Source organism: Narcine bancroftii, chromosome 11, assembly GCF_036971445.1.
Source record: "Narcine bancroftii isolate sNarBan1 chromosome 11, sNarBan1.hap1, whole genome shotgun sequence".
NCBI lineage: Eukaryota > Metazoa > Chordata > Chondrichthyes > Torpediniformes > Narcinidae > Narcine > Narcine bancroftii.
The window spans coordinates 88,088,594-88,109,785 of NC_091479.1; the positions used below are offsets into that span (position 1 = coordinate 88,088,594).

The window sequence follows — 21,192 nt, forward strand, 5'->3', positions numbered from 1 at the left end:
CTTATTCTTATGCTATCTGTTGCACTTAAGTATATATTGACTAGCCTGGATAGCACCCGCAACAAAGGTTTTCTGCTGCATCTTGTGCACATTAAAAAAGAATCAATTTACATCATGACTATGTAGTCAACAGCAGGACCCTTCTGTGGATGAGCTGAAATGTAACTGAAGTAGCACCTGCTAACAATAATGCAAAGCTTCCTGAAGGTGAACCACATTGACAGCGGTTGTCCCAATCAGCGGAGTGAAGTGGCCATTCTTTTCTATCTCCATGACAGGCGAGCTCAACTTTTACCAGCCCGCAGCCTATCAGTTTCCTATACAATCACTCCCAGTGTCCTGTGGAACGCCTCACAACCAGAAGTATCAGACGTTAATGCTCAGTTGCTCCTTTGTTAAAGGATTTGTCATACAATGTAAAAAAAAACATAATCTGCATACTGAGAACTTGGCAAATTATAAAGTCACTCAGTGATATTTGATGCCGAATCATCTACAGTATGGAATGGAAAGAATGAACTTTCTCCCCCATGCAGAGGCAGCGGAAAGAAATGATGTGAAAATATTTGAGGGATTGGCAGATGTCTCGGGCAGTTAATGTTAAGTTCTTGAAACAGGTCAGAGGATGGCAGAGCTTTTCTTTCCCTCAGTGATATTTTCTTATTCATTCTGAAATAGAACAATGCATCACAGGTACAGGCTCTCCATTCTACGATGGCCGTGCTTGCCATGACATCAAATGAAACTAATCCCATTTGCTTGCACATTATCCATATCCTTCCATTCCCAATACATTCATGTGTTTGACTAAATACCTCTTAAACATATTTACTTAGACCACACTCCTACCCCAGCAACATTTTCCAGGCTTCTACCACTCTCCGCGCATAAAAAAAAAACTCGCCTCACTCAACTTCTTTCAGAATATCACCCCTCCCTCGCCTTAAAACTGCACTCTCCCTGCTTTTGATGCATCCACCCTGGGAAAGAGACCATCTTCCCTAGTTGTGCCTCTCATAATCTTATAAACCTATCAGTTTGGACATCACAAACTACAGGGATCTCAATACGGATTCCTGTGAAACCCCACTGATTTCAGATTAGTCAGAGGAGCAGCCCTGAACCAGCATGCCCATGCACATTTTGAATCCAATCTATGTCCAAACCAATTCTGAATTTTGAAATAGTTCCGTTTTCTAAGTCTTGAAACTGCTGTCAGTGGAAAGCAATCAACGTTCCCCTTCTTTCAGGAGCTCATCATTTTGTTGTAAATTTCAGTCACTGTGCATTCTGGAAAAGAATTTTGAGAAGACACCAACTTCTGACTACTTTGTTATTCATTCCTGTAAAAACTTTCATTGCAGATGCAATCATGGTTCCATTTTCCTCATTAGTGTGCTAGACATTTTGAAATGGACCTTTGAGACATGCTCGCGGATCTTGCAAGATCAAGCAAAAAGCTGTTGGTCCATTTTCCTCATTAATGTGCTAGACATTTTGAAATGGACCTTTGAGACATGCTCGCGGATCTTGCAAGATCAAGCAAAAAGCTGTTGGTCCATTTTCCTAATTAATGTGCTAGACATTTTGAAATGGACCTTTGAGACATGCTCGCAGATCTTGCAAGATCAAACAAAAAGCTGTTAGTACAGGCAATGTTCATTATAATGGTGGCCGTGTTCCTGTTTAGTCAATGATAATGAACTGGAACAGAGAAAAGACTTTCTCAAATGCTAAATGGCCTCAAAGCATTGTTAGCACCTGCTGATATACATGTTTACAGATCCAAGCAGTTTGCTGGGCAACGACTAAAGAGTTCACATTGTATTCTTTTAGCAGAAGGCAGATGCAGAACAATCTCGTCAATTAATATCACACTTCCAATTCATCTGGACTATTGACAAACATATCAGACAACCTGCATCCATTAGAAACAGGCAATGCCTTACTCGGCTTGATCCCAGACAGCAATATTCAATAACCAGCAGGATTAGTGTAGCAGAGTAAACCAATACCATGACTGCACTTAGAAGCAACACAATAAGTCACAGAAGAAAATTACTCTACTTTCTCAAGTTGCAAACTTTGTGTAAATTTTTCATTTCCTTGGAGGGCATTCTTAAAATTTCACTGCTACTTTCATGAAATAGTTCTACTCTCTGCTATGGTTGAATAGGTCCTCTCCAATTTGAAATGCATCATGTTAGTGTCACAGATAGGCCAGCGCTGCCAAATCTGTGACACCATAAAAGTTGGCAAATCTGATTGTTCTATTCCAGACACACCAGAGGTCTTGTCCCTCTGCTTCAGCACCCTCACCGAGTTGGGTGACAAAAATTAGGTGGATTAAAAAATTGCCTCAATTTATAAAGATGTGGGGCCCATTCATAGAATGACTCGGAGAATTAAAAATTTTGTATGTTCCAGAGATTCTCCGTTTGATATCCATCTGGAGATCGCCATCAGATGCACAATTTCCTTTTATTTTATATATGGTAAAATTGATGAGAGGGAGGGGGGTAGATTAGATTTAGTTTTTAGGGTTTAGCTTAACTTGGAAAATGTGGGTTTAATATGATTATCAATTGATTGTTTCTTATGTGGATTAAGGAACTGTAGCAAGGCAGATTTTGTAGGTTAGCAATGGTGGGAATGTGATGTCCTCTATCACAGGATTCACACGTGTTGGATGATTTCAGAACTTCTTTTCACATGCATTCTCATGCAGAATGGATTCATGATGCACCTCGAGATGTGACTCTCTACAAAGTCCAACAACAGCAGAGCAAGTGGCTTGGGTTTAGAATCCCACTTGCCAGAGAATACTGTGTTGGGTTGAAGAAAAATACTCTACTTGATGTCAACATAAGGGAACTCTGGCATGATCATCAGGCAAAAGTTTATTAATGCAAAATATTTTTTCTGACTAATTTTAACTTTTTCTTTTTAAAATATTTTTATGGAGTTTAACAAATAAACTTGCACACAGAATTTTGGAAAAAACACATAACCAGTTATCTCATGAATATACAAGTATATATTTAAAAAAACACAAATTGATGGAATTAAACAGTTCCTTAATCCACATAAGAAACAATCAATTAATCTATGATAATCATATTAAACTCACATTTTCCAAGTTAAGCTAAACCCTAAAAACTAAATCTAATCTACCCCCCTCCCTCTCATCAATTTTACCATATATAAAATAAAAGGAAATTGTGCATCTGATGGCGATCTCCAGACGGATATCAAACGGAGAATCTCTGGAACATACAAAATTTTTAATTCTTCGAGTCATTCTATGAATGGGCCCCACATCTTTATAAATTGAAACATTCTATCTTTAATGTTGTATCTAATTTTATCCAAGCTTAAATAGGACATCATGTAACCACTGTGTATGGGTAGGTGAAGAGTCATCTTTCCATTTCAATAAAATTGCTCATCTGGCTATCAGTGTGGTAAAGCCCAAAACTTTCTCCTGACTTGCAGACAGAAGTATATCTGGCTCATGTGAAAAACCAAACAAAGCAATGAACAGACAAGGTTCTATATTATTCTTAAAAATCATTAATAAAGTTTGGAGAATACATTTCCAAAGTCTCTCTAAATTTGGGCATTCCCAAAACATTTCAATCAGTGAAGCTTCAATTACTTTTAAACTAAAAATCTCTCTTTCTAATCTTCACAAGTATTTGGAATCTCCAAAATGTCCAAATTAAACCACAAAGTGCTTAAAAGTAATTAGAACTAAGGGCCTTCTGTTTGAACTATTTTTGTTTTTTTCATAATTAATTCATGTAAATTGATTTTCGGTTTAGGAAGTTTACAAATATTTTGAATGCTGCAGAAATATTCAGATTGCTTAAGGGTTTGACAAGTGTGGGGATATGGCTTATTGAACTGAGTACATCTGTCACATTTTATGAATAGGAATTCCTTGCATAATGTCCATCAGACACAAGGGCATGGATACAGGGACTCTTCCCAATGGTTTATACAAATCCCCCAGGAGGATAGCCAGAGGAAAATTCACTCCTGTCATTAACAGACGAGGTTGTCAGCACAAGTTTACAATGCTTACTGGTGACTGCAAACATGTCCAATTAATTATGTTTGCCTGTACTTCACTCTTTTTAGCCCCATGGTTAAAAAAACCCCTAAAAATATTGATATATATCAGTTATTGATTGGTTAATTTAACACATGAGAAACGTTACCTGTACTGCATCCTTTCTGTTTGTTCTGACCTGCATAAAATATTAAATATTAGCAGTTAAAATAATTCATACTATCTTAACATTCAATAATTTATTTTCAGAGGTTGAATAGATTCAACTTCATGCTAATTCCAGAGTCATTCTCCATCAGACCCATTTACCCATACTTTCTCACATGCCCATCAACAACACTCTGATTCTCCTACCATCTACCTACAATAAAGCTACCAACTATAATGCCCTTTGGATCTGGGAGGAAACTGGAGCATCTGACAGGACCCCATATGGTCTCATGAAGAATATGTAAAATGCACACAGACAGCAGAGGTTAGCCTCATGGAATTTGTGATAAAATACACAAATGCTTGAGAAACTCAGCCAGTCTCGCAGAGTCCATAGGAGGTAAAGATATATTACCAGTGTTTTCCGCCCCAAGCTTTTCTTCAAGGTATAATTAAAAACTAGACGGGCATCTGAATTAAAGTCTGGGGAGAGAGCTCGAGAGCAGCAGGGAGTGCAGATGGGGAGCAGTGTGAGAGACTCTCACAGAACTCCCTTCACGGAGAGGAGGAGACCTTCTCCAGTGTAGGCGTCCTTTGAAGGGATTTCACAGTGGAGCAACTCAATGGAGTGAAACATGAAAGTCTGAAGACAGTGTGATTGCAGTAAAAACCACACAGAAGTGCTAATTTGTGAAACAGCTGCACACCTATACTAGCACTGGCTCCACTCATTTTAAGGATCCAAACAAAAGAAAACAATTCCTCAATGCCACTATAGATCAATATATATGGTTTGTACAGAATTATTTTGAAACTAAAATTTGGATGGCAGTTAGCATGTATTGAACATTAAAAAATGCCTTACCTATCTTAATGTCGACGCCCTGTTCAAGTGTATGAGGCATTGTCAGAAATGATTCCCTGTTAGGAAAAGGAACATAACAGCATTTAACTTTCTCTGTCCTACTTCTCCATTCTTTTTGAATCCCATTCAATTAATGACCCCCTCAAGAACACATTACACAGTAGTGACCTATACCATAAACTAATGCAGGATCGGATCTTCTCAAAAGTACACCTGAAATATTAAATAAATAATGCAGTTACTTGATATTTTTTACCATTTGAAATTGTTCTTCAGATCAAGGGCTTGGAACTGGTTTTGTAGCTCTGAAAAAAGCAGATGCATCTCTAGAATAGATCTTGCTCTAGATGTGCGATCAGAATTCTGGTATAATGCATACAATATCCTTTGATAATCTGGGTTAGTGGATGGATAAAGCTGTAAAATACAATTATGATTTTTAATATCAAATTCTTTCTCAAATTATTTTCTCCCAATTATAAAAGTACACCGTGCAGGATAGAGAACAAAAATGGACAAAAGTATCCGAACAAGTAATTGATGCTCTGGTTACAAGGCTGTACAGGAATTTGCATCTAGCAGACCCATCACCCTGGATCTGGTTCTCTGCCCAATCACACCTAATATTACTAGATGCAGAAGGCTATACAAGTTGACCTACAACAAAGAAATGGCTCATTAGTGGAATGGGGCTCTGGGGCAACAAGTTATTGTAACACTGGTAATTTTTTTTTAAAAAAGCAACCATTTATCTTCTCCTCCAGGATCAACCACCAATGAAGGAGACCTCTTATGACATCACCACAAGGCTGAATAGCAAAGCCAGTGGTAGAAAATGGCTATGTTCATTGGCCCAATTGTCCCATCTCATAGCCCAAAGTGTTAAAAATTTGGGCCAGCAAAATTTAAATGTGCAAGATTTTCACGGATCTCTCAACAGATTAATTGTGTTTAAGAACCAGATACATTGAAAGGGACTTTTAATTTGGAAAAACTCCATATTTTATTGGTGTCTAGAATCAAACTTTAGGTTCAAATAAACTTCAAAATTCTGTTCACATACCAACTGAAAGTTCCCTTGGTTCTTGAATTCCATTTGAAAATTACTAATGACAGTTACATCTCTTGAACTCATGCAAAGATCATCATTCTGGAACCAGCTGTGAGTCTGCAATTAAGATAAACAGTGAAGAGTGCTTAACATTGTGTGACTTGATTCCAAATGAAACCCAAGCAGAAAATGCTGGGAATATTCTGGTGGACAGGCAGCATCTATGGCAAGATGGGAAATTTTACACTTTGATTTGATGAGTTTTCATATGTGGTAAAAGGTTTGAAATTTAATTGGTTGTAATGAAGTACAAAGAGCAGAGACAGGCAAGAGGAGGGAAATAAACATCAAGATGGAAGCTAGTAGCGATGAAATAACAAAGAATGTAAAAGGCAAAAGAAGAAGGGGGAAAGACATGGATAGATAATTGAGACAGAGAGGTGGGAGCATAGAGAAGAAAGAGGTGGGGGGAGAGTGTCAGGATGATGCAAAGGCCATAATGTAGATGGATCCCTGACATTTTCAGCAAAAGGAACCCTTACCTACTTCAGCTTGGTAAGCAGAGGTTCAACTGTGATTCCTTACCTCTGCTCGAGGGAATAATTTCTAACTAGAAATTGGCAATTGGTTCCTATTATTCAAAGGCCCCAGATATAGCTTTTATTGGGTTTGATTATGATAATAAATTGGCCTTCTGGCATTTTGAATCTCTGGAATTTCTGGATGGGGAAAAATAAATATTTGGTAAGGCAGGTAGTGCTGAGGATGTGGAAAAGCTGCAGAGAGACTTGGATAGATTAAGAGAATGGACAAAGAGATGACAGATGAAATACCATGTCAGAAAGTGTAGGGATATACACTTTGGTAGAAGAAACAGACAGGCAGACCATTATTTAGATGGGGAGAATATTCAAATTTTGGAGGTACAATTTAGGAGTCCTAGAGCAGGATAGCCCAAAGATTAACCTCCAAATTGAGTTGGTGGTGAAGGCGGCAAATGAATTCACTTCTAGAGAAATAGCATACAAGGACAGGGATGTAATGCTGAGACTCTACAAAAATACTGGTGAGATCTCACTTGGAGTATGTGTATAATTTTGGGTGCCTTATTTGAGAAAGGATGTACTGGCATTGGAGAGGGTTCTGAGAAGATTTACTAGAATTATATCTGGAATGAAAGAGTTAGAATATGAGGAACATTTGTCTGGTATTGGACTACTCTCATTAGGTACAAAAGGGTGAGGGGAGACTTCAGAGACATAATGAATGCTGAAAGGCCTGGACAGAGTAGATGTGGCAAAGTTGTTTCCCATGGTAGGGGAGTCTAAGACAAGAGCACTGGCATCACTAGGGGTTGCAGACCTCACTGGACACCATCAGAGGAAGTGACACCAAAATGACTGTCTAGAACTTTTATGCAGTATTTCAGTAGAAGAATGTCGGGATTTCAATTAAACATTCATACCCATACTTTGTAAATATGGGCACCATATTTTCCAAAATATGTGATACTTATTCCTTAAATTATATGTAATCCTTCTCAAGTGGTATGCAACTCCGAACTTCCGCATGCTATCTCTCCACATTCCTAAATCAGTGTCTGATTTCTAAGTTATAGCAATACCATAACCATATAACCACTTACAGCACAGAACACATTTCCTAGATATTGCTAAAGCAATTTTAACAAATTCAATTTGAGACACAGTCAATTTTAATGTAGGCCTGATCTTTTAATATTACCTACTGTGCGAATACAACTCCTGTTATTCATTCCAATAAGTTACCTACTTCCATCCAAAGAGGTTTAATTTTAAGACACTGCCAAGTAGAATGCAAAAATGTACCCACTTCCTGTCCACATCAAAACACAAAATTGATAAAGTATGATTCATCCTACCTGAGTGAGGCCACTGGACAAGAGGGCAAAATTTCAGGGTAAAAGGGCATCAATTTAAAACAGAGATGTGGGGAAATTTCTTTAGTCAGAGAGTTGAGAGTCTGTAGAACTTGTTGCCACAGGTGGCTGTGGAAGCGAGATCATTGGGCAGAGATTGACAGGTATTTGATTTGTCAAGGCACCAAGGGTTACGGGGAGAGGCTGAGGAGTGGGGCTGAGTGGGAGGATGGATCAGCTCATGATAAAATGGTGGAGCAGACTTGATGGCCATTGGTCCTACTTCTGCTCCTATATATTGTGATCTGGTGGAACAAGACAAGGGGTAGCTTTCATTGAAAGGAAAACATCGTCCATGATAGTTATCTCATTAGCGCTACAATGACACAGAAAAATGCTTTTACCAATTGTGAGCAAATCCACAGCAAGGGAGGTCCTCGAATTTAGACAATTTCTTAACCCAGCAAAGTGACTGTGGATTTGAAGGTGATGACCTGGATATATTTCAGGAGCCATGATACATACATGATAGGAGGAGACACGGAAGGGAGAAAGAGATGGAGGAAAGGGAGATCATGGAATAAACACAAAGGCAAAATTCACTAAGGTCAAATGACCAGTTTCTCTGCCTGTTGATTTTAAAGTAACAAAATAACACAATCTAAACAGTTTCAAAATCTTGCCTTCAATTTTGCAGATCGATGTATATTTTTCAAGGCTTCATATATTTCCCTTACAACAGATGTGCCAGATAATAGTAGTTTAAAAGTATCTTCCAGTATAAAATCTTTGGTGATGCGATCTGCAAAAGCGATATTATCATCCGCTTCAAAGACAGGCTGCTGGTGCACCTAAGGAATAAATATTAGTTTACTGCTCTGATTTCGACCATATCAAAAGCTAACACAGTAAAAAAAAGAGTAATCAAATTAATTGCATTTAAGTGATTGCCCAAGATCATGCTATCACTTGATAGAGGCAGCTGACATTCACGCAATCAATTTGAAAAATCACAAGTTGCTAGGAGTTTGAATAAAATTCAGCTTTTTAAATAATCGCAGAAGATATCTGAAATTATTCGATAAGGTGCTTTATACGAATGTTTGGTCTGTGACGCTGCCGCAAAACAATGAATTTCGTGACTTGTTCACAGCAATGAATTCTGATTATGAGGGAAAAAAAATGAACTGGGGGGAAAATATCAAAGAAACTGCAGAAACAGAATAGAAATAAATAGAAAACATGATGGAAAGCTCAGAGGCTCGGGCGGCATCTGAGGAAAGAGACCCTTTATTAGAAAAGAGAAGGCTCTGCCCTGAAATGTCAGCATTTCTTGTACAGATGCCATGTGACCCACTGACCATTCTTGAAGGGCTCAGGCCTGAAATGTCAGTAATATACTTTACCTCCCATGGATAGTGGTAGTCCTGTTGAGTTCCTCCAGCATTGTTACTACAATCACAGTGCCTGCAGACATTCGTGCTAACTCCCTTGAGTATCTCCAATTTTTGTTTATCATGATAAAAAGAAACCCGCGTCGATAATTGTATACATTATGCACACTTGTTAAGATTTGATCCTTTAAACCTGTGGGGTACAAACTCTGTACCTGCAGGAGTGTAAGGGAATAGGACAACACCATGGCCGGCTGCCAATCAGTCGGCCTGAATGGATCAAGCCCCACCCGGTCGGGTGTCAATCACCCTCCAGGATATAAGCCTGTGCCGGCCGGCCTCCCGAGGCCTCACACTGAGTTGCTGCAGCCACAGCCAGCCTGGCTCTGTGGAGGTTTTTGTGGATTAAAGCCCATTGTTCAGTCTTTACCTTGTGTGTGTCTGATTCTGTCTAACTGCACACCACAAAACCCCAATGACTTTTGGCTGGCTCAGATTTGTCAGAAGATAGAGGACTGTTTTATATGTGCGGCCTGGCCTTTGAGGCCAAGCACAAGTCCAAGGAAGGAAATTAAAACTCATTTAATCTCCAGCCTCTTGCCGTCTACTGGCATCTAGTGGATACATTTTGTACTTTCTTCACTGCACATTACTTAACAAAAAGCAGCAAGCCATGATCCAAACCAAAAAACAAAGCCAATCTCAAGTGAAGTGTCAAACAAGACTGCATCATGAACCTAACATGTGTTCACTATTTCTTGCCTCCATACTGCACCTCAATGCCCAGGACACTTCCGGGGTAAGGAAGCAAAGCTTCAAAATAATCTTTTAGGCACAAACTTGGGATGAAAAATATCTTGTTTTGTACAATTTTTTAATTTTATTTAAGATATACAACACAGTAACAGGCCCTTCTGGCTCTTGAGCCCGTCCTACCAACTATGTACGTCTTTGGAACATTGGGGCAAACCGAAGGACCTGGTGAAAACCCACTCAGAGATGGGAAGAACATAGAGAGAGCGCCAGATTCGAAGCTGGGTTGCTGGCACCGTAATAGCATTATGCTGATCGTTACACTAACTGTGCCACTGAGGGACTGATGATGTTAATGTCGGGTCCACAGACTGTAATGGGGCAAGTGGTCCTGATGGTGCAGGTGGGAGCCTGCACCACATTGGGCAAGCCTGGACCAGGGAGTCACAAGAGTTGCTGGGGACATTGCATTGCTTTAGTACAATAGGATCCTTTATTGAGAGAGCATTGTGTTGCAGCAGGGTTAAGTTCAAAGGACACCGTTGCCATATGGATATATAAGAGTTAAGGGTGCGAATTCAATATTGTCAGGGCACTTAACTCTTGTGCATGCAGTTACCGAATTCCAATACACAAACCCACCACGCATGCGCCAACCAAAGACTCAAACATGCGCACGGAGTCAAGATGGCCGCACCCAGCCTATGGACCCCAGGATGTCGATCAACAAAGTAAATTAGCACATTTTGGCTTTTTCATGCCCTGTATCTCTGTAATAGTTTGTCAAATACATCATTTGATTAAAAGGTTTGCATTAAGACTTCAGTATTCCACACGTGCGTACAAAAATTCCAACTTGCGTCCTTCTCAAGATACTGTTTGCAGGAGACTGCTTGTGGATGTTGAGTGCAAGGCCCCTCTGCTCATATGCTACAGCGAATGGGTCAGCAGTGGCTTGGAACTGAGCCTCTGAGCAGATGCAAGAGGAAGCAACAACAGCAAACTGCAGATCGTCACCCAAGTCTGGAGTTACCTTAGTTCTACAGTGGAGTTATATTAAGTTGAATAGTTTCTCTTCACTTTGGTTGATTGAGGAAAAAGATATTTGAAGATTGAGACTTGAACTGATACAGAACACCTGATCCCTGTTCTCCGATAGGTTTAGACTACCATCAGCAATTATCACAAGACGCTGGAAAAATATCATCAAAACTCTCTCTGTAAGATCAGCAATTCATTGCAAGGACAAGCAAATCAGTATTAGGGCCCAACAGGAAATCTTGGCGCAGGGAGAGTAGTTACAAAGGTGTGGCCATTTAAAACTGAGGAGCATAGGAATTTTTCTCAGAGCGTAACCAATCTCTGGAATTGTCTACCCCAGAGCTTTAAGGAGGTTTGATCATTGGAAGTCTTTAAAGATACTTTTTTGAACGTTTGGGAAATTGATGGCCTTGGGGAACGGGTATGGAAGAATCAGTGGCCAAGGGTAGAACAGCCATGATCATCTTGAACAGCAGGGCAGGCTAAAGGGTTCATGTGGCCAAATCCTATTCTTATCTACTTGTGTCTTCTCCAGAATGAGAATGGATGCAAATCACCCTCAATCCCAGACTATGCATAGTCTGACTGCTTGGATGTGGATTTGCATGTTGACTCTCTCACACTTAGATGAGAGAGCATATTTGATCATAATGTCAGAAAGAGAGCTGGATAGTCACATGGTTCCTGTAATTTTGATGTGTGGCTTGAGTTTGGAGAGACATCATACAATACTCCATGTGAACATTTAACATTGTCAGCTACCCCATTAGAGTTGGTGTCACAACTCTTGAAGAAATGTATGAGAAGTCTGTTTGCTGTTCATGTGTCCAAAGTGAACCACAGAATTGTCATTCAACTTTTTAAAAAAATTTCATTTATTGGGCTCCTGCCAATCTTGTTTCTACTGACACTACACAAATTGAGGTCCTGAATCTCCCTGGTTCTGCATTTTCAAGAACTTCCTACATTTGTTGAGATGTAGCAGTTATGCGCTAAGGTGCTGACAGCAACTTCATTCAGGAGCCCACACAATCCAGGCCCTGATGCCCATAACTGACATTTCCTTAAATAATTCAGTTGCAATTTTATTCTCTTGCTGTATGAAGACCTTTGAAAATTTACAAGTTTATCCCATTGAAATCTCTGTGTTTGTGAATATTTACTGCACAATACAATGAGTGGATCATCCCAAATTCTAAAACGAAGTTCACCATACAACAGAATACAATACAAACAAGACTTTTGCATTCTTAAGCCTCAAGTTAGGCCTGGCACTGCAGAATTCAAGTCATTCAATAGAACTATTGAACATTTCCTCCAAAGTTCAAAGCTTCCCTCTATGTCCACATGCAAAACAATTCATTATTTAATGTTTTTTAAAAATTATTCTTACCTCGACTATCACTGGATAGACAGATGTACCAAAACTAAGATCAAAAGCCAAGAGCTGAAAACACGAACAACATCTGAGAAAAACAAATTAACATCAATAGATTTAAGCATTGTAGTGAAATTTAAATAATGATGTCTTTCATTCTATGCTTCAAGCCAATATTAAATAAGCAAAATATAGTTGCTTTTTCCAAGTATTGTTTTTCCTTCAGAAAGGCAATACTAGTACAACTTTCAAAAAAAGTCTAAAGCTACAAAATTGGTAATTGATTTTGGGAGCTATTTCCAACATGGACACAAAGCAACCAGCGTTTGTGGATCCCTTGCCAGTTGTACTCGGGCAACTTAACACAGGCTTTGTAATGGGCCGTTGGTTCACAGCAGAGACCTTCCTGCCTGCACCAGAATTCCCACCAGTATCATCATGGGGTATTACTTATGTACCCTACTGTGCCATCACTTATCAGAACACCCACATTCTCTTGATTCAAAGACAGACAATTATTTATTAGATTTTTCCAAATGCATGTTGTAAACCAGAATGGAAAGCAAAATTAAATAAAAGTACTGAATTGGATAATATCTTAAGTTCTTAACCCTTCCCACTGCTGACCCCTTGATGAGGACTGGTTTGTATTCTCCTGGTCTACAATTAGCAACTTGGTGGCAGATTGATTTTTTTTCTAATGTCCAAATAAATATTCATATATTGCATTTTTTGTTAGTGTTAGGAGCCCCCCACTTTGAGCTGAGCAGATATTATTCCTAATATTGGAAAAGAAACCACATTCAAGGATATTTTTGGAAGCAATTCTGAACTGAAATAATCGTTTTCCATTTGCTTAAAGCTATTTTATGTAACAGGCAAAGATTGACCCTCAAGAATGCAGATACACTCAATGCATCAGGTGAGATCATGTAGACAGATTGTGCACCCCAGCTGAATGATTGTTTTGGTGAAGAATTGATGAAACACTATATAATTTGATTGGCACAGCCACAATTTCCAGTTCCTCCCCAGAACTGTTCCGCATAACAAAGGTTAAACCCAAGGGTTCCATACGTTTCCTGCATCAGAGCAAAGCTTAAGAGTTAAAACAGGCTGTGACGTGCTTCGGTTTTACACTGGGATTTCATCTTACATAGAACAGTACAACACACGAGGCCATAAGGTCTATGGCAATCATGAGGCCATTTAAACCACGTATATCTGCCCATATCTGGTCCAAATTCCCCCATTCCCTTCCTGCGAGAATACTTGAATTAGGAAGCCGTTCTTCTGCGGTAAACCATTGGTATGGAGTTCAAATCTTTTCAACTCTCTCCCACCACATGAATAGGGAAGCTTTCCTTCTGCAGTAAATCGTTAGCTCACTCCCTCTGCTGGTAATAGACAGGACCGATGACAAAAAACTGCAGCCAAACATGAGATGCAGATAAAGATTCATTTATGGCTCCTCACTATATTCTGTTAGCCAGTCATCCTTTTGCTCACTCTCTGTTACTTGCTAAACTGTGAGCATTTTTTTTAAAAAAAGGACACCAATAAATTGGTCAAATCTGATTTTCCTGTTTTTTTAAAAATTTTTTGCATTATTTTACTAGATGCACAGGTCATACGGCTCCTGACCTCTGGTGCTATATGTATGGAACTGGCACGTTTTCCCTGTTTGCCTCTGATTTCATTCAGACACTTTTTAATTTTTTCCCATGTGCACAATAAAAAAAAACTACATGCAGGTTTGGGCGGCTCAGTTGGGATAGTGGTTAGAGCAACGCCTTTACAGCGCCAGCGATTGGGTCCAGGATTTGAATCCCACGCTGTCTGCAAGGAGTTTGTATATTCTCCCCGTGTCTGCCTGGGTTTTTCCCCGGGGGCTCCGGTTTCCTCCCACCATTCGCAACGTACCAGGAGTGTAGGATAATTGGGTGTAAATTAGGCTCATTGGGCTGAAATTGCCTGTTACCATGGTCTAAGTTTAAAAATTTAAAGATCAATTAATCACCATTCATTGCTCCTGTGTAAGTGGTAGGATCTGGGGGCAATGAATGGAAATATGAGAATAAAAGTCCTTGATGCTGATGCAGTGTAGGTGCTTCATCTTCACGTGGTTCCACGATTTTAATCCTTCATTATTTTAGGCTGGGTTTCAAACAACTTTTCTGGCACTCTACAGTTTCTGATTTGGAACTGATCTCTGATGGATCCACACAAACTTTCTCAAGCTCTGTGGTCTGACGTGTCATTGATTCCAGCAAATGCCTCCTCACCTTATGCAGACTGACTGTTGCCCTTAGGTGGACTTAGAAACTCATGCAGCCTGGAATTCCAAGTCAATATGTGAGAAGTCCACATGGCAGAGCTTTCCTACAGTGATCATGGTTGCTTTGCTTACACCCAGCATGGCTAGAGATGATGGGGTGGGGGTTGGGAATGGGGGAAGAAGAATAACAATGCATCCAATTTCCACCACACCATCCATCACATTCCTGAAAAGTGATAAGGTAGTGAGGAAATGATTCTATAACAGCTAGTGAGGGCCACGGAGCTCGCTTGTATTTCTCACTGGAACTCGTGGGGAAAGAGATGCTCAAAGCACTTGTGCACTGCGGGCTACAAGTGGTTGATGCCTGGGGTAGGAGACTAGTTGAATTCTCCTTTAAATATGACTTCAGTGGTTCATGGTCCAATCCGACAAGATTTTACTGAGTCAGGGATGTGATTTTTATTCTAAAAACCTTTTTGCCCCATATTACATGACATAACCCAAGACCATGGCTAGTTGGTGACAACATGGCACAATGGAACCACATTCTAAATTTAATTGCCCATCCTCACATGTTACCAGGGTGCAAGAAATCTCTTTTAAAATGTGGTCTCCAGCACAGAATAGCTGAGGAATAGTTGATTCAGCAGCATCTCTAATAAACGCCATGGGAAAAAGTTGAGGAATGGGCTTTCATGTGCTTGACAATCATTGATCAGAAACACTTTTAAATTTGTGCATTTTTTCTCAAATTCATGGAAGCAATCCACACTAATTAACAACCTACATGTCTGCTCGGACTTAATTTCCTTTGCATTTGGGGTATCTGTAACACTTTTGAAAAGACCAGTCTATTGTCTGGTCTCCCTTGTCATCTTCTGGTCATCATGCTGTTGGTGTCCTAACTGACACCACGTCTTGTTCAACCATTATTCCTGCTTGCTGACTCAGTTAAATACTGCTTCCATTTCAAAATTCTCACCTTTGTTTTCAAATTTATCCATGGCTTCACTCCATCATTCATTCTACGAATTTACCCAAGGGATCTCGCTCCTCAAATTTTGGCCTTGATCATTTACAAATGTAATTACTCCACCACAAACAGCCACTCTAAAGAATTATAATCCTTGACTACTTGTGATTCTTGGTTACAGATATCTCTATTATAACTGGTTCAATTTTCACCTTAATACAAGTGTCTGCACAAGATGGAAATGTGTCCTTAGTCATGTGAACAAAATGGTAATCCATTGTGGACATATATTACACTTCACTTCTATTGATGTCAAATGAATTTCTGAACACCGTGGGCAGGTTTAGTGCAAAAAATAATCTATCACCAATTAGTGCTTGTACATACAGTGTGTTTAAAGTAGCATGTCACTTCTGGAAATATTTTTTGCTCACTTTCTTCCTGCATTAGGTAATGCACAGAAAGAAAATCACTGACAACCAAGAAGCTGCCCAATAATTTTGTCTCTCAAAATATGGTTTGGCACTGACTAGTTGGAGTGAAGGGTCTGTTTTTGGTTCTAAAAGAAGTTTATTTCTTCATTTTTTCAGATTCATCTCAACTTAAAAAGGACCACAAGATTGGGGACCTCATTCATGGAATTAACAGGTGGATTTGCGCACATTATCAGCTGAATTCTGGCCCCACTGCCTCTTTTGAAGAGATTTGAAAGAAGCTCATGTCCTGTGTTCAGGAAAGAAGGTGGTTCAGAAACCAACTTATTGCAAACTCAGACAACACAAGAGATTTTGCCTTTATTATTCTCCAGACCATGAGAAATATTTAACATTTTTTTAAATTTTGTGACACTAAAAGCATTAATGGAATTCATCCTGTGGATTTCTTCAAGTTAAAGTCAATGGTTATAGCATTTAAATGTTAAAATAGAATAAAAAAGCCTGAAGCATCAGTGTTAACAGTGCCAATTACTCACCTTTCTGATGCAGTGGAGGATTCAATATTTACTTCTGATATTAATAAAAGTTGCGTGATTAGCTCTTTCATGTTCTCAAAGGCCTGTGCAGAAGCAACTGCACCAAAGAATTTTTCAAAATATTCTAGAAGCTGTCAAAGAATTTATACTTGTTTAGCCACCTTGCATTTACATTTAGCACATTTTCTAAATAGATGTACTAGAAAATGAAATTCCTTCATAACCCTCAAAACAAAAAAAAATAGCTTTTACCTTTATTGGGGGAAAAATTACCCAGAAGAGCCCATAATTATCCTGGAAAAGGAAGGGACTGTTCAAACTTCACTGTCCAAATGAGAAAATGGCTTTGAAAAGGAGTGATTTTAACATCCCCAATTTCTTCCACTTTACTTTTTGAGCTGTGACTTCAGTTGCCGGATTGCCAACCTGAGGTTTCCTGGCCAAAATCCTCTGCCTCTCTACCCTGCTCCCTTCAAGGGCAATCCTAAAAAAATCAACTTAAAAATCACACTTTTGTTAAGATGTCCATGAATGCCTTGCATATAAGGCTTGGCATTACATTTTGTCTGCTAGAAATGTTTTTTTTTGAGATAAATGAAAATAAGCAGTCATTGGTGACTATCTATTCAGGGAGCAGGAAATCCATATATTAGCATCAGGTGGCTTGCAAGCAAGCCTCAACCTTCACATCATCGAGAGTACCCCAGTATTAGAACTGGTCATATCCTCTCATCACCATATCCCCTCCTAACTCATTAGAAATAGTAAATATTTTCACTATTTGGGGCAGTTACATCACAAGTGCCTGTACCACACAAGCTGGGTTCTACTTTGAAACTAGCCAAGTTGTAGTCATGTCATGTAGATTGTACCAACACCTCCTTGCTATTTCAGCTATGATTTCACCAGATCACTGCAAATAGAAGCAGGGATGGACAAGCTGCGATAATCTGCGGATGCTGGAGATGAAAGGGTGTAGACCTGAACAGTCGACTGTTTCTACCTGTGGACCTGCAAAGTTCCTCCAGCAATTCTTTCTTTGCTTATGAACTAACCGTGTTAAGATCAGGGATCATGAAGTGAACTTTTCAGGGCTAACTATTACAATATTGGTAGCATCCGCTAATTTTATGAGGTACTACTTTTATTTATTTCCCATTGAAAAGCACAATTTGTATGTGCTTGCAGCTCCACATAGTGAGCACTAGGTGGCAGTGTAAAACATCTTGGTTCAATTGGTGCCACCGTGGATTTCTGCAGTAACAACATGCAAAGTTTTAAAACTTGTTTACTCAACTTGTTTGTACCTCATTCTGAAAGTAATTTGATTTTTTTTTAAATCAGAACCTATTGGCTCATCAGTGAGTTTGCCTTCCCCATGAACATCCTGCATGTAATTCTGACTGCTTCTAATTATGTCAGAAGCTTGGGTTTTTATTGAATCATGAACCACGGCCAGTGGGCTGATATCGCCTCAAACTGTACATCTTGGCACCTCACAGTTCGGCAGGCAGCAACTTCCTTTGAAGAAGACCGCAGAGCCCACCTCACTGACAAAAAACCCAACACCCAACCCCAACCAACCAATTTTCCCTTGCAACCGCTGCAACCGTGCCTGCCTGTCCCGCATCGGACTTTTCAGCCACAAACGAGCCTGCAGCTGACGTGGACTTTACCCCTCCATAAATCTTCATCCGCGAAGCCAAGCCAAAGAGAGAGAAAGAAGAGAAGAAGATATGTCAACTGAAGATGCTCACTCTTCCCATCTGGCGATGAGAATTTCTAGAATTTCATGAAGAAAGTGTGCAAAAAGTCCATCTTCACAATTGTTTAGAAAGAGGCCTATTGGGAGTGGGCATGCTTAAAAAGGATCAGGTCTGGAGATGGCCATACAAGGGAGATTGATGGGCGAGCTAAAGGCAGTGGGGCAGATGTGATTGGTTAGTATAAGGGCAGGGTGTAATTTGATGCAATTAAGCTGGTCTGGGGTGGGATTGGCTAGATGTAGAGGTTGGGTCCCAAAATGCAATGGGAGCAACAGCAAACAGAGATGGGAGTGAAGAGAGAGGGAAAAATTTAAAGGAAAAATCTATCTACCTGATGGTAGATTAGGCAAGGTCAGGCCCCCATTATCTATCACCAAGGTGGGCCTTAACTAACCAGTCACGGTCTGAGTGGGTTGTGCTATTTGCAGGTCTCAAGTGAACGAGTGAATTTACACAAAAGACTTTCAGAGGGTGTTGTTTAATGCTTGCACTTTATATGCATATCATACATACGAAGGATGAATTTGGGGAATGCATCTACAAAATAACTGACTGCATGCAATTTTTAGGTTTTAAGCCTAAGCTATTGAATGCCATTGTGATAGTACAGATTCTATCACCAATGTGTATATGTATATGTGTACAGATGGTAGTGTAGGATGACTGTGATTGGCTGAGAGTGTGGCCACATCTACTGGCAGGTTTTAAAGGATCGCTCCTAGCCAGACCAGGTCATTCTGGACTGGTCGACCTACTTGTGATATGCTCCAGTCTTTTAGTTAATAAAAGCCTTGGTTTGGATCAACAAGTCTTTGGTTCTTTCGACGAGCATTACAGCCATATTTAGAAATATTGAGCAGATGTTATCTTGAATTCCTATCCCTCTTTTCTTCCCAGTCTCTGACTGTACCCTGGATCCTGTCCCAATCATACCTAACCAATCTCATAATTGCTCCCCTGCCTTATACATGAGAGAGAGAGAGAGAGAGAGAGAGAGAGAGAGAGAGGGGAGGGGGGGAGAGAGAGAGAGAGAGAGATAGAGATAGATAGATAGAGAGATGCCAAAATATCATACAAAAATTGATTAAATCAATCACAAGCCAGAGATTTTAAAGTAAGAGTGTAAAATGGAAAACAAGTGTTTTCTCTGATATATGAATGGACTGTCCAAAACCTTTCTCTGTCTGTAAAGAGTTTCTTTGCTCAATCTTTATCCAGCAGTGAGGTGTGATTTATAGTGTGACATGATAATGTAAACAATTTTTAAGTTACTATAATGGAAATTGGCACAAAAACAACTGAAGGACAGTACATCTTTACAGTGGATTTAACTGTCATTGGTTAGTTTTACTTACAGCTGAAGCCAATCAAAATACAGTAAAACCCCTGATATCCAGCACCTACGTGGCTTGGTAGATGGCGGATAAGTGAATTTTCCGGTTGCTTGAGTCTGCGTGATTGGCGAACTAACGGCGAGGTACACTAATTTTAAACATTCTTACATTTTACCTATTTATTTTCTGTGATCTCTTTTGTTGCTCGAGGCTGCCAGTTGCTTGAATTCCAGTTAACAGGGGTTTTACTGTACAGTATTAGATATTTTGGCAACAGGACAAAGCGAAGCAAAAATATTAGATGTTGAATATCTATCAAAAATTACCATCTTCATATATTCTTGCTGAATGGGATGAAATAAATATTCTTGCTGAATGGGATGAAATAAATATTCTTGCTGAATGGGATGAAATAAATATTCTTGCTGAATGGGATGAAATAAATATTCTTGCTGAATGGGATGAAATAAATATTCTTGCTGAATGGGATGAAATAAATATTCTTGCTGAATGGGATGAAATAAATATTCTTGCTGAATGGGATGAAATAAATATTCTTGCTGAATGGGATGAAATAAATATTCTTGCTGAATGGGATGAAATAAATATTCTTGCTGAATGGGATGAAAGAACTACAGTTAGTCATAAGAAATTAGAAGAGTTTCTACATTGAGGTGAATGTTTGCTCCTTGAAAAGTTCACTTTTAATGAGTTAAAAGGGTTAGACAACAATTCAAAAGCAGCAAATGATTTGCAATGAGAGCATGTTATTTTGTGAATTTGACTTGGCTGAAACATTTTCCACTGTTACCACAATTCCACGCGAAGTCAAAGTGTAAATAGTTATACCTTTGTAACAAAGAACTTCTTATTGGGTTCACTTTGGACAAGTCCAGTTGAATGAATGAATGCTCGTAGTGGAGACAGTGAGGTCACCAAAACGTAAACTTTGAGAATTGTAGAAAGGCTTTCTATTGGAGCACTCCGCTGCTTTCCCCAGACAATATTTTCTGAGAAGGCATATCTAGAAGAAATTAAAAACATAATTGAAATTAATCCCACATTGAGAATTTAAGCTAAAACTAGAAATGTATACCAACAGAACAGAGTTGTTAAAAATAATTAGGTTTCAGAAGAGAAGCCACAGGAGGGAAAAAAAATTACCTGGGATTCTTTTTTGCACTAATAATTATACTGGGGAAAGATTTGCAACATTTTTGGAACTTTTTTCAATGGAATGTTAGACATTAAGTATGACCAA

General features: G+C 39.3%; 1 protein-coding gene and 1 long non-coding RNA gene across 4 annotated transcripts in view; one reads left to right on the forward strand and one right to left on the reverse strand.

The window, feature by feature from the left end:
* Nucleotides 1-16,747, forward strand: part of LOC138746097 (uncharacterized) — a 158,172-nt gene extending 141,425 nt beyond the window's left edge. Inside the window, exon 4 of the long non-coding RNA XR_011346696.1 lies at nucleotides 16,449-16,747. This is a non-coding gene — a long non-coding RNA (uncharacterized lncRNA). The remainder of the gene's footprint in view (nucleotides 1-16,448) is intronic.
* The window catches only part of cped1 (cadherin-like and PC-esterase domain containing 1), a 166,865-nt gene that overhangs the window by 100,292 nt on the left and 45,381 nt on the right, over nucleotides 1-21,192 (reverse strand). For all 3 annotated transcript variants that reach the window (XM_069903911.1, XM_069903913.1, XM_069903914.1), the window contains exons 6-13: nucleotides 20,781-20,955; nucleotides 16,832-16,962; nucleotides 12,620-12,692; nucleotides 8,722-8,889; nucleotides 6,154-6,258; nucleotides 5,347-5,507; nucleotides 5,091-5,146; nucleotides 4,224-4,253 (exon numbers count right to left, since the gene is read on the reverse strand). In XM_069903911.1, the coding sequence (XP_069760012.1) occupies nucleotides 4,224-4,253; nucleotides 5,091-5,146; nucleotides 5,347-5,507; nucleotides 6,154-6,258; nucleotides 8,722-8,889; nucleotides 12,620-12,692; nucleotides 16,832-16,962; nucleotides 20,781-20,955 (899 nt within the window). The remainder of the gene's footprint in view (nucleotides 1-4,223; nucleotides 4,254-5,090; nucleotides 5,147-5,346; nucleotides 5,508-6,153; nucleotides 6,259-8,721; nucleotides 8,890-12,619; nucleotides 12,693-16,831; nucleotides 16,963-20,780; nucleotides 20,956-21,192) is intronic.